Raw genomic sequence first — 13,956 nt, 5'->3', positions numbered from 1 at the left:
TGCATAACTTACAAGGCAGCGTATAAAGAAAATGAAGGGTTTTTAATGGAAGTCTAGTTATGCTTTTACATATTAACAAACATCATTTGTGATTCATTGTCAAATGCAAACCAATCCCTTGTCACAGCATCACTGATGGCAAAAGCCGGGGAAGTATAAAACATGATTATGTTATTCTAACCCCAACAAACGCACAAAAAAGAAGAAAAATGTTACAGTGAGAATAAAGAATAAAGAAACAAAAGAAGCTTCAAACGAGGATAAACTCAGTGCAACCTAGTCAACTCTTCTACTCTCTTGGCTAACTCCTCTACTGAAACATCCATTGCCTTGGAAATCTCATCCATCTTGTTGCGGTTGAGATCAAGAAATGATTCAATTAAATCCCCATCCAAAAAATTTCTGGCTTCAACAGTTTTCTTCTCATTGTTAAATGATCTCCATTGCTCATGGCTGAGTCCCCCAACACCTTTAATCACCTTCCTCAGGCTTGATTGAAGCTTCTCTAAGAAAACATACTGCTCGTGAGGAAGAGAGGCAATTACCCCAATAACACCATTAATGGTGCCAAATATAACAGTTGGAATCTGGCCTACGTCGGAATCTGGCAATCGCATAACAAGGGAGCCGTGCCGGAACCGATTGACAAATTCTCCAAGGTGATACTCACCAGCCACCTCAAGTCGGCCCCGTTCTTCATCAGTGGCGCCTTCGCTATTTTTCCGAACAGTGAAGAGATTGAAACTATTTTCTGCACCAAGGTATATGTCATCATCAAGGATTTCAACGGCTGACATCCAATTTGCATTATAGTCACGAGCTCTCTCCTCAATAGCACCTTCTTCATGCTAAAATTATACAGAGCAACAATGTATTATTCCAAAAGGAAACTGAGAACTCAATATCCAGAAATTTATATATTCATCCAAAGAATTCAAAATCAAGGAAAACCCAACCAGAAAGTATGGTTGTCTTTAAGAGAAGAAAGTAAAAGGAAACAGTAACCTTGGAAAAGTGAACAGGTTGGCAATGACAGAAAACTTCAGCATTATGACAAATCAAGCTTACCTTATACATTAACAAGGAGATAGACTTCATGAGATCACCAACTACGATAAAATCTCCTCTGGTTTGCACATATAAAGCCAGTATGTGCCCATGGTGTCCACATTCAGACTGTAATTCGCGAGTGCCATCTTCCCGGAGCACCCACTTGTATAGCTGAATCTTTTGATTAATAGCAGCAAGTAATTTTCCATTAAACGCGTTTAAGCAGTAAACAGCTCCTTTTGTTTCTTTTTCGGCAATTAGTTGTAGCTTTCCCTCTTCAACTAAAAACACAAGAATCCTTCCCTACACTCGCATTGAAATTTAAAAAGGATTTGAGATATCAGGAGCTTTGACTAGATCAATACCAAAGAATACACATTTATCAATTTACCTTGGTTGGCTCATTTTCCTCTGGCAATACATATGCAGTTCCAACACAGTAATACACGTTATTATCGTCTGCGAAGGAGCAGCTAATTATAAAGCAACCATACTCATAAGTGTCAAGTGAATAAACTGATATGAAGTCAAAAGTCTGGTCATCCAGCAGGCGGACAAAATGCATTTCAGACTCTTCAGCACTTGAGGAATTGTACTTCAAACTACAAATAGCAAACGTCCTAGTTTGCTCCTGATGGCAGATTCTTCGTGCATGCTCCCCGAGTGGAATAGAACGAATATGGAGTTTTTGTATGTCATCAATGGTGCCAATAGTAAGCTCGCCTTCTTTTGCGATCGCTAAACTGTTAAAGTTAAGAACAGCGGCTGAGTGCCATTCTGAATAAAGAATTTTGCATTGAAGTACAAGACCCAGAAACAGCAATAGGGGATAAATGTGGAGCAACAAAAAAAGAACATACCTGTCTGGAAAAGCAGCAGAATTGAAAGGGCACATGTGACTCACTTCCTTCAGATTTACATTACTATAGAGTAACTTTTTGTTACTACTATAAATTACAGTTGGCCGATCAGATGCAGCAAATACATGGGTAGTACTCTTGGATGAGAAAGTCCGTAGAGTAATAGGTTGTGTCCCAAGAGAGACCTTTTTCCTATCTGTTAACTCACCAGTACTTGTATTCAACATAAAGTTTAAGAGATGGCCGTCACCAAGAGCACATAGCAAGTAAGATATCTGAAGAACAAAATGATAAAAGCAATTAACTTTTTTTACAATGTTTTGAACTAGGAAGGTAGCCACCATTAAATTTAAGAAAAATGAAATTGTATGCTTAGCACAAGCAGAACTGTAAAAAGATATCAATACATATCTCCACAACTACTAGCATGTCTAAAAAACCAATACTGCTACTCTAAAAACTTAATTTAGAATGAAAGAGATGAGCATTTCAAATCATAATCAATTCAGAAAAAAAATAACTAAAAGCAGAAATGAAAAAACAGAACATAAAAAGATAGCTTAAGGAAAGCCTACCCCTTCAAAGGCACAAAGAAGAACAGATCTAGGTATTATCTCTCCTCCCAAATGCTCCTTTGTGATGAGATTAAGGTCAGGAAGAGAAAAAAGTGTAACACTTATGTCAGTCCACATTCCAACTGCTGCTAGCTGACTCTGATTGGGGTTTTCACCAATGGGATTTATGTCCAAGCACGAGATTTCAAACTCCAGTTGGGCATGCTTTACTTCCTGTAATACACCTTCTCCAATTTCAAGGTAAACTAAGTGCCCACCGCCTGTAGCCAACAAAACCTGTCTCCATGTGTAACAAGAATTACTAACTTGACTGCAAAATTCGTGTTGGAATAGTAAGACCCAACAAAGGAAATGTGCATAAAACATAAAACTGTAAAAATAATGAACGAGTTAAGCAGATTGACTTAGATGGTAAATTTCAAAAGCATGATAGGATACTCTACCAAAACTATTTGTAGATTCAGAAATAAAATCAGAGGTCAAATTGTGAAGATGCAGCCAAGCACAAAATCAGTTTCAGGTCCCAAGCAACACTAAAAAAAGTTACCTTCGGTCAAATTAGTTCCAGTGTTAGGATATTAATATATAGTACTATTTACAAAAATTACTTTTGAGTGATCGGTCACAAATTTAAAACTATTTTTAAGGGAAGTCGCATATAAAATTACTTTCGAGTGAACAGTTAAAAATATTAAAATATATAACCTACTCTTTCATAATACACCCAAGCAAGAATTTTGACACAAACTATATCACTTAGGTCAGTACCTTGAAGTATTTCAATCAGAAACTCTACCCTTTAGGGAAAAGTATGATAAGTATCTAAGTACTTTGGGAACCCTCCCTTAAAAGCTAACTATGAAGGGGGAAGAACCAAGCCACTTAAATACTCCACCATGCATCCCAAGATATTCAATATGGGATTTGCCCCCCAATAACACCTAAGCTCTTATCATAGTACCTAGCCATAATCATAAATAACCATAGTTGTTAAAATGTTTCACAACCACCATTTTAATTTTCCTATTTCAATTTTCCTTTTATCTATAGATTTAACCCTGGCAGCTATTAGCATTACTTTCTACTTCATGGTCATATAACTTTTTTAAAAAGGTAGCTTTCCTCCACTAAGCAGTAGCAGCTACTAGCAAAACAGGCACTCTATTTAATCAAAATTAAATAAGGAGCTGCTCATTGATGACTGGCTTTCAACATCTTGGCAGCTAAGGTATGTCATGACATTTAGATGGGAAAGCGAGGGAGAAGAAACATAACAGATCTTGTGATTCTGACTCGGCTTTGAAATGCCACATTGCAATTAGAAAACCATGCAAATATCATTTACATTTTTAGAAATCAAACCTGGGTAGCATTGGCAGTAGCTACATTTACTGAAAAGCCTGATGGTGCATTCCATTCATTCAGGAGCTCTCTAGTTGTGGAACTGACAAGTCTTACAGAGTTCGATGTGACCTGTTACATTGGTTTATTAGCTAATGATAGGTGGCTCCAATTCAACACCAATAAAGTAAAAGAAATATAGAATAGTACAACAGAAGAGTATCAGTTTACGGTATCAACTTACAAAAATTACTCATATCATAGCCATAGTTAAACCTCATAAGAGAATGCAAAACTAGAGCTTTCACACGAAGCTTCAAGAATATCAACCCGTTAAGCATATGTCAAAACTTAGGTTCTTTTGATTCAACAGAATTAGGTTATTTTTGTTTGATTTTAGATTACGACTTATCCCTAATCTTTGTATTCCCATATGAACAACTTTTTGACATTAATTCTTTTCTTTTAAAATACTAAAGGAAACCGCGGCGTCGACTAAACTTTATCCCGCTTAAACAAGAGAATAATACATATATCAAATAAAATAAATCATTTTGGCCAAATAAATCATCACAATGTATGCTTTTTATAATAACCATGAAGTATTAAAATCTCTTTTCCTACTATATGTTTTATTATTTATTGCTCTTATTTTTCAATTCTTGTAATATGACTTTCACATACTATCAATGGAGGGTAATTTTGCTTGTCAAAAAAAAATGAGGGGTAATTTGCTAAAGTCCTGATTTTTATTTCCCATAACAATGTTTCTAACTTCGTGTTCTTGTGTCATTTGCTAAAATGACGTGTTTTGAGAAAATTTTAAAATTAAATAGAGGTAATGTAGACAATATAATAAATGAACAACCTAATAGTAACATTTGATTGTAACATAAGACATTGTTTTACGGCTATGAACAGATTTACTTGTTTTACAATAGGAATTGCTTTGTTAACACCCATATTTCTAAAATTTAGACAAAGATGTAAGTATTAAATCAACCAAAAACAACCGTAGTGGGAAAATCAGGTCAGAACCTACTTGTACAAGTTGATTGTGAACTGCATCATGGCAAAATAATGTCTGTACTTGAGAACAGAATCCTTCAATTTCAGTTTCTTCCAACTCATCCTCAAGATTCATTGCTAATATTCTTGTTTCACTTATAAAACTTACAACCAGGAAAGTGTCAAAAGGATCATCAGTTGAGGATCTTAGTGACCACATTCCTTTGATACCTTGAAGTTCTACTGATGCCTACATCAAAAGAATGAATTTGAAAATTAATATTTTGCAAAGCATGTGTTGTTTAATATAAAAAAACTTGAATTTTCTTTTTCATTTGGCTGCGCCTTGGGATCAGAAGTTTGACGGAAGGACAAGGAGGAGAGCTTACCTGTTCATTGATACCTATTCCATTACGAACAACACGAAGAGAGCCATCCTTGTAAGCTCCAGAACAAGTCACAACCTGACCTTGCCCTTGCCTTTCAAGGTCTACCACACAAAAGTCAACAATGGGCCCCAAATTAACATACCTTTCCAAGACTTCCACATAACAACCTTTTGCATCAGGCTGTAGATTTAGTTTTATGAGCTGTATTTCACCCATCAGAAATTGTTATTAGGCATGTCTGAATTTGGAAGTAAAAGTAATCAGCAAGGACATACCATAATACACTTTCAAAGCAGTACGACAAAGCAACCAGAGAAGAAAACACTCAAAATACTACAAAGCTGCCTAATAGATTAATAAGGCAGTTTCCTGTTTGTATTGCCGTATCTTCTTTTTTCATTTGCTTTGTCATGAAGATGGAATATTAAATATTTGTCATAAATTATGGTTGGTGGACTAGGATATGTTTTTGAAGAAACATCTCTAAAGTCTTTTCGAGATAAAACTTTATCAAAATTCAGTTTGACAGCCTTGCAGAATACTGTAAAAATAAAAGCATCACACTCAAAACTGCAATTAAACCCGTACTTCCGAGAGTCAGAATTACAATCACAGCTCGTAAACAATCAATCCAACATATCTCCATACTATGTTCAAAACTAGTACTTAGGGGATTCAGAAGTTATGATAAAATCAACTTTCAAGTATGAAATGAAAATTTAGAAAACAATTTTCAAGTTTATCGCTCCACCTGTGAATCTCCGTAACTTGAACCAATATAGACAAATGCATTATCAAGGTATGAAATTGTAGATGCAATGGAAGTCTCCCCAAGGGGCTCTATTTTGAGAGCAGTAACCCTACAAAATAAAAAAGGCATATAAATCACGACATCTTGAGGCTAAAATAAAAATCCGGACTATCTCCTTAGTCAATATATCAATGCACAATACAGAGAATAAATATCGTAAGCCAGACATTAAAATAGGACAATGAGAGATTACATACTTTTCTTTCTCATGGGTTATAACAAGTAGACTGAGCGACCCTGTATGGTCACCAAGTAAATATCTAGAACCATCAGGATCAACTCTTCCATATGCTTTTGTAATTGACTGAAAAGTACGCCAAAAGATATAATTTAGACAAGCTCAAGAACTTGTGACAAATAAGTAAAATTCATGAATATTCAAACGCACAGCACATGATTTAAATGGAATGAGAAGACTATTATTTAGCATACAGGTCTAATTGGAATAGCTTTAAAGCCATCAGCACTGCAGTATACTATAGTTTCTTCTCCAATAATAAGCACGCCACAAAGAGGCGAGGGAACCGGTATTAATAAATCAGCCCCATTATCAAGATTGTTGTGCGACCATGGACCCTCAACAAAGTCTTTATCCTTCAGAGCAACCTCGTATGTTTTAACATGACGGGCGTCTTTGTTATCCTGTCATTGATGAAAATATAATATCAAAGCAATCAAAATGTTATGATCAAGGCGGTTATGGTTTCCTGGCCAAATATATTACATAAATGAAATGGAGAAAAATGCAGCAGAATTTTTATTAACAAGAAATCATCCCAACAGTGAGTAGATAAAGTTGCGCAATTGTATGAGTAAACCCAACCATAAATTGAAATACAACGTACAACTATGAGATATGGCTCTGAAATCATACACACTTCAAAAATTGTCTAAACATTTGTCACCAATTGTGATACAAATCTATGTAGTGGACTCTACTTAAAGGGATAAGGCTTGATTGTTGTTGTGATACAAATCTAGACAATCCTGACCCATTTCTCTTGCATAACAAAAATTACATACTGAATTTCTAATACACAATTTCTTCTTGTGTCTCAAATATATTAACTTGCAAATAGAAAGGAATTGTTATTATCCGGACAGAGCGCTAGCTACAAGAATATAATCTGTAGCCAAAATGAAGACATGTTACCATTGGTAAATATTGTGAAACGAACACATAATTCCCTCAATAAGATTTGGGTTAAAGTGACATCCTTTGCGATGCAATCATTCTGCTTCAAATATACACGCCAAGGGTCCACTAGATTTTAAGCTTAGGTGTCAGACTTCTAAATAAGTTTAGCATGGAGGAATTCCAACACATTTAAAGAACATGTATGGAAATGATTCGGAGGCAAACAGCCTGGCTCCCAAACAGATTTACCAAAAAGGAACCTTCTTCTATGGCACAAAGGAAATGGAATGACTTGAAAGAATTTTCCAGGAGGGGGTGGTGATGAATTCATAATTTGTGATAAGCTCAACTGGTATGTGTAGGAAGGAATAAGGGAAGGATGGGACTAATCAACCAAGCCAGTCTAATAATAGAGACAAGAAATGGACAGGTGGCATGAAAAGAATGAAAGACAGAGATGCGGGAATCGTGCATGGGGAAGGGATCACTAAAATTGTTAAGGGGGTTTTTTATGCCAGAAAATTTTGTGCCAGCCACCATAGGCCACCAAGCCACACCTATTACAACCACAATGAGATGCTTATTTAGTGGATTTAGTGCTTGGCCGAGGGAAGAAGTTGTTTATTCCAAGAAAGGGTATTCATAGTTTCCATTTTCATGTGTTTTCATTTGTTCATCTTGTAAGGAGCTAGTCCACAGCCATTATCTTAACCCTATCCCCGTGTGAGGAACTAATATGCCCAAAAATATAGGTAAAATAGAGTTAAAAACCTGGTAGAGAACCACAATAGTAGGCTTTGGACAACCATACAGAAATTTGATGTCCAAAACTTGGAGCTCCTCAAGCCTGAAAACAGACAAATCATATTTTTCATAAAACTATATCAGAAGCAGAAGGGAAAAACTAGGTAATAAAATCTATGTAAATTTCACTAGTTCAAAAACAATTAACAAAGGTAAGTCATAAGTGTTTAAAAGAGTGGTTATTTGTTGCTGATATGAAGTCAGAGAAACTGAAATAAAAAAATAAAACATGGACTGTTGAAAACTCAATAGAAATGAGGCATACATTTCCCCACCAAGGGTTTCCCCTAAATAGCGGATCAATCTTTTTACTTACAAGCAATCAAAGGCATAGACGTATTTCCTTTTTCTTTACTTCTCTTATTAATACATATTGTCTTCTCTACCTAACCAATTATCCAAATAGATGTTGTTTCAAAGAAAATTATATGGAGACATGACAATATCCAACATGACGCAAGTTCAAAGGTCGTGCTTACACAATTAGGACTGTGGTAACAACTGGAAATCATTAATCAAGGTAATTGACTTATAGCTATATCATTTATGCATACTTAGTGAAGAACAGATTGAAATTAACATACTGTGTGTAGATAATCAAAAGAATAATAAAATATGATTACCTGATATTAAAAGCTTCCTTGAGCTGTCCTTTATTATCAAAAGGAATAACCTGGAAGATCAAATAACAGTTATTTATTCAAGCCATGAAATGAAAACCTAAATGTATGGTTTTTCCATTCTATTCTTACAAGATAAAGAATAAGAATAAGTCACACACCTTAAACAAACCGTCATACAAGTGGAGTCCAATCAACCTACAATCAGGATCTATAATGCCAATCTGCATAGAGAAAAAAGGGGAAAATGCTTAAATGAACTTAACAATTTTCATGTAATTCTAATCCTAGACTATCATGCATTGATGTTCTTAAAAATTGAACGGAGTGAACAAATTACCATTCAAGATTTATTAAAAGTGAAATAATTTTAATACCTGACCATTATCCGTAGGTCGTCCTATACGATCAGAAACATCCCCCATTGATCTGTATGACAGCGGAACAGAGAATCCAACAAACAAATTAATCATTAAGATATTAGATTAAACAAACCAGTCAATCTTTAAGGGTGACGGTCTATAGTTAGATTTATATAGTACAATCAGAATTCAGAATCATCTTACTATGGATTTTGATTTACAAATACACTGGTCAGATGCATTGTTCAGAAAGGAAAAAAAACAGAAGAAAGTATATAAGATAGACTAGTTTGTTAGAAGAAATCAATCAGATATACAGAGGAAAAACATAATAGAGATTCAATATGTAACTCAATAGGTTTTCTTATTAAGGGAAAATCCTTCAAAAGACCTTCTCCTTTCAGTTTTAAATTTTAATCTTCAATGAAATATCCATCCTTGTTTTTTCTATCTTCCATTCTATTCTGTAATTACTATTGTTGATTCTAAACAAAGTTGGTCCGACTTGGCAAAAATTTTAAGATCAGAACGAATATGAGTGAACAAGGATATCAGCTCACTGAAATCAGACAGGATGTGGGAACCTAAGGAGACACGAAGAAAATCTGGGTGGTGGCAAAATGATGACATGTATGAGAAACATGTGTGCGGTGGGGTCCCTCCCTACACCTAAGCATAAGTCAGACGCCATGGAAAAAGATTCCAACAGCTCAAACGACAAGGGCAGGGGTGATAAATAACTATCCCGTTACATGAATGCCAAGATCCTTTAGGTTTATCACAATGAAAAGGACCTGGTATTGACATGAAAAGGCCTAGCTGTTGCCACATACAATGATTCAGAGGAAGAAGCTAGAGTAATATGAGCAACACCAACACAATCAAACTCGATTTTTGAGTGCAACACTCCAACAAAGAAGCATTGTGTCACACATGAGCATTAGTCAAGTGGTCTCACCTATCAATCAGGTTACTCAACGTAACTATGGGCGTCCAACCAATTATTCAAATGGGAACCTCCAATGAGACAGGGGGCAACGTCTCATTAAACATCCAAAGCTTAACAACATTTTTGCATTGAGAAACAGATGGGATCAACAGCCTCTTCATAATGAGTATGTAATAGCACAAAATGAACAAGGATCTTAATGGAGTGGCTAACCATTTTTCCCATGCTCAAATGCCTAGAAGAAGAAAAAAAAGGTTGTCACAACATTCCTGAGGAGGAAAGTGTTAACATTCCTGAGGAAGAAGAATTCTCGAGGGCAAGGTGGATTTTCTATTATATTATTTGATTCTTCGTTGTTAGTTTGTAACACACAAAACAGTTATAATTTAGAAAGGCACACCAAAAACTTCAAATTGGGGATTCCATTCTTAATGAGTTGTGATTCCCAACTTTTAACTTTTAAAAATTCCTTGGCCTCAGACGACTCACACATTACCCAGCTTGAACACTCAGCTCGCTGACCTTGAAACCAAAAAACCATTACACACTAATTCCATTATAAAGAAAGTAAAAGAGGGTGTTCAAGTGCATGAGGGTTTATCTGGAGTTAGGTGATGGCAACTTACCCAACAAAAATGGAAATAGATCAAATTATGAATTAAATGTCTTTAGTCCCTACAAAATTACACCTTTAGAATTTTACTTACTCCCCTACATAAACGGTGTCTAAGTTCGCTCTTATTTAAAAAAACAAATTGCAAAAAAATAGTGTTTTTAGTCCCTGTAAAAGAAAAATAGGGACTAGAATTGGAAGGAAAAAAATGTATGAGAGGACAAAACTTTAAAAATCGTGAATTTTATAGGGACTTGAACTTCAAACTTCGGAAGGAATGCTATTTTTCTTCAGAGTTATATCTCCTTACTCCTTAGAAAGAGGGGATACAAAAACCCTCAGCCTGTATCTTCTAGTCTGAGAGAAGGAATAGTGGGTTTAAGAAACTGATAAACCAGAATAACTGAACCAAACAGAGCACCCATTGGGAACGCTACTTTCTCCTCAAGCCTTTAGACAATGGTGACACCTAGAAGCATTGCTCTATAACTACTTAACTGGTTTATTGGAAATAAACAATTCGATCTTTGTAAATATAAACACAGATTTGAAGTTATGAACTCGTTCATTAGACTGCATATGAACTGTGAACTTCTCCATTCTAAACTAATTATAACTCAGTGAACTAGTACATCACTAAATTCACAGTGCAACTGTTAGTACAGCCAAATGGTATTATCATTAACCACAGCTTATTGCCGGTTCAGCCCTACTAAACTACACCAACAGTTGCTGAACATTTTATGAAAAGAAATTATAATTTCAATCCGTACAAAATAAATCATAAAAATAAAACTGCTCTAAACAAAAGAATGTGTCTTCTTATGCATACCGTGTAACAAGCTCAGAAGTCTCGGTATCCCATTGGAGAACACAGAATTTGTATCTTTCAGTAGCAATAAACAGAAAATCCTGTGCTTCACCCTGTTTAATGGAGGAACACTTTAGTATATGCGAACAGAACTAAATATTTAATAGCATCCAAGAAATAAAGATGTATTATTCTCACATGAGGGCGAAAAAGTTCAAGTGTAGCAATTCTTCCATATAATGGCACATCCAGGATAGACTGCAAAGACAACATTCATTCTATTACATAATCAACCAAAATTAAACGCGTGAAAAGTAACAATTGATTGAGATCAAAATCAAAGAAGTTCTAGTAAACAGAGATTCAAAAGAGAAAACAGATTGTGTATACCTGCAAGCCATGAGCAGTAAGCAAGTGAATCTCGATGCGAGTGCATTTCCTGTATGAAAAACACAACAAAAAGAGAAATAAATCAACGAATTGAAAATAAACAGTTAAAGCGAGAAAGAACCCTAAGAAAAACGAAAGAGTAAATACGCGACGATGAGATTGAGGTCTTGCGGACTGGTGAAATTGCCGACGCAAGAGTGAGTAACGTTGGTAGGTTTGTGAGCAGTAACCACGTAGTTCCATGTACTCATCTTTCTCTTCTCTTGAATATTCTCTTCTACTTCGCGCTCTCTCACTTTCTTCTGTGCTAGCTTTTACAGTGAGAAATGCGAAAGGGTTTGAGATTCTCACTTCTCGCAACTACAGAGTGCTGATGTTAACCACGGCGGGTTGCTAGCGCGGTCGATTGGTTGTTTGGTTGGGCCGTTACGACGGCGACGCCACTCTCTCTGAGTTCTCTAACCCCAAAGCCCTCGTCTCGTTTAGTTTTGGTGCTTTCGGTTTTTGCTCTTTATGGTTAGGTCCCAGAGAAACTATGCTCGCTAATTTTTTCTTTTCATTTCATTTATGTCTTTTTCTTACAATTTTTAGTTGTGTCACTCTACGCGAGTGGATTTATTTTATTAAAAAGAAAATTAGCTAGAAAATATTTTTGTTTTACGCAACAAAAAAAATAACTTTTTTAATACATTTTTTAAAATTTTAAATTGTATTTATAATATAGAAAAAACTTATTTCAAGTTTTAGTCTTTTTATATTAATATATTTGGATTTTAATTTATCTATTTTATCAAATTTTAAAATTAAACTTATCTTTTGCTAAACTTAATTAAAAAATATTATTAACTCTCTCAATCAAATTTTAAAAAATAAATTTCAATATCATTGTTTATCTCCTTCCTCTCTTTACTCTACTCTTTCATGTTTATTATAGTTTCTTGTTTCATATATAATGGTCTGATTAAAATATAAGTTGTTTTATAAACCAATTGAATTATTTAAATTATTGAAATAACAATAAAATAGTCGTTTTACCTAACGAATATTTTAGTCATTTCACAAATATTATATGAGATTTAAATGTTAATACGAGTTTAAGGAAGATGATTGAGTCACTCAAACATCAAGCATTAATTATGAGCATTTGACCAAATAGTAAATTTAATGGAGTCGATTCTCTCCCCTGAAGTATTTGTCCTATGGAATCTCAGCTCTTCATTAAAAAGTAATCATTATAAAAATATGAAAAGAAGTTTTATTGGTGGGGATGATTTCTACTCCACGTCTGATAAATTTACACTAGAGGAAATCCTTTCTCAAATTTTATTAAGTGACGAGGATAATTATGTGATTCCAAATTTATTTAATGATGAAAATCATTATAATTGCTTGGGTCTCATTAATAGAACATAAAAATGTTGAAATCATATTTTTATTCATTTTTTCTCACTAAGAAGACAGGAGATGTGAGTGGTTTAATTACTAGTGAATTCTTCTTTTTTTCATGTGATATCATCCCCCACACTCATCAGCAACAAATACGTATGGTTACAAGCATGATCAAACTGCAATTTAAAGAGAGGGGGTAAAAGTTCTTGGCAAGGATGGAGTATTCGATTTGGAAGAAGGAAATTAAGGGATTCTACAAGGCCAAGCTTACATGAACATGGAAATGGAAAATCAAACTTGAGTTTTAGGATTTGCATGGAGAGAGTTAAAGAGTAATCAGTATCTTCTTCTTCGAATTGTAGTGAGTTTCCTTTCTTATGTTTTAGTTATATATGCTAGGTGGATGGTCCAAAACCTTTGCATGTTAATGAAGTAAGTGAATCCACGCGTTAATGCATAAATGTAGGCATCATAAATCTTGGGTTATATTATTATGTTGTGATTGTTATGCTACGAGTTAATGATGTGCTATGGCTTTGAAACACGTTAGATATGATTTTAGATGTTAGGACTGAGTTGGTTATGTTTATGGATGAATTTGGGTGAGCAACCCATGAAATTTTGGGAACTGTATTATTCGCATCTATAAAATACACTAATTGAATTATGAGTCAGTTAGTGTTTTGGGTTCATTAAAACACGGTGGCATGATCCAGCTATAGTGGTCATGACTTTTTACCTGTAAATTTGATTTTAGTGATTGTAGATTCCTTAAGAATAAATTCATTTTAAAATTAGTACCATTTGTTAGATGTTATTATGACATTTAAGGGTTGTTAAACAATA

General features: G+C 34.7%; 1 protein-coding gene across 1 annotated transcript; it reads right to left on the bottom strand.

Moving 5' to 3' along the window:
- Positions 1-23: 23 nt before the first annotated feature.
- On the bottom strand, positions 24-12,267 carry LOC131603285 (DNA damage-binding protein 1a). The gene is made up of 19 exons (XM_058875588.1): positions 11,869-12,267; positions 11,722-11,770; positions 11,530-11,589; positions 11,353-11,444; positions 8,974-9,025; positions 8,758-8,820; positions 8,600-8,649; positions 7,944-8,019; positions 6,467-6,676; positions 6,232-6,338; positions 5,975-6,083; positions 5,224-5,424; positions 4,869-5,084; positions 3,848-3,958; positions 2,486-2,761; positions 1,911-2,185; positions 1,442-1,793; positions 1,069-1,353; positions 24-848 (listed from the first exon to the last, which is right to left on the bottom strand). The coding sequence occupies exons 1-19, from the start codon at positions 11,970-11,972 to the stop codon at positions 267-269; spliced, it is 3,270 nt and encodes a 1,089-aa protein (XP_058731571.1). The 5' UTR covers positions 11,973-12,267; the 3' UTR covers positions 24-266.
- Between the last annotated feature and the right edge of the window lie 1,689 nt (positions 12,268-13,956).

Source organism: Vicia villosa, linkage group LG5 (genome assembly GCF_029867415.1).
Source record: "Vicia villosa cultivar HV-30 ecotype Madison, WI linkage group LG5, Vvil1.0, whole genome shotgun sequence".
NCBI classification, from domain to species: domain Eukaryota; kingdom Viridiplantae; phylum Streptophyta; class Magnoliopsida; order Fabales; family Fabaceae; genus Vicia; species Vicia villosa.
Note: the sequence above shows the minus strand (reverse complement) of the source record. Positions and strands in the feature narration are given on the sequence as shown.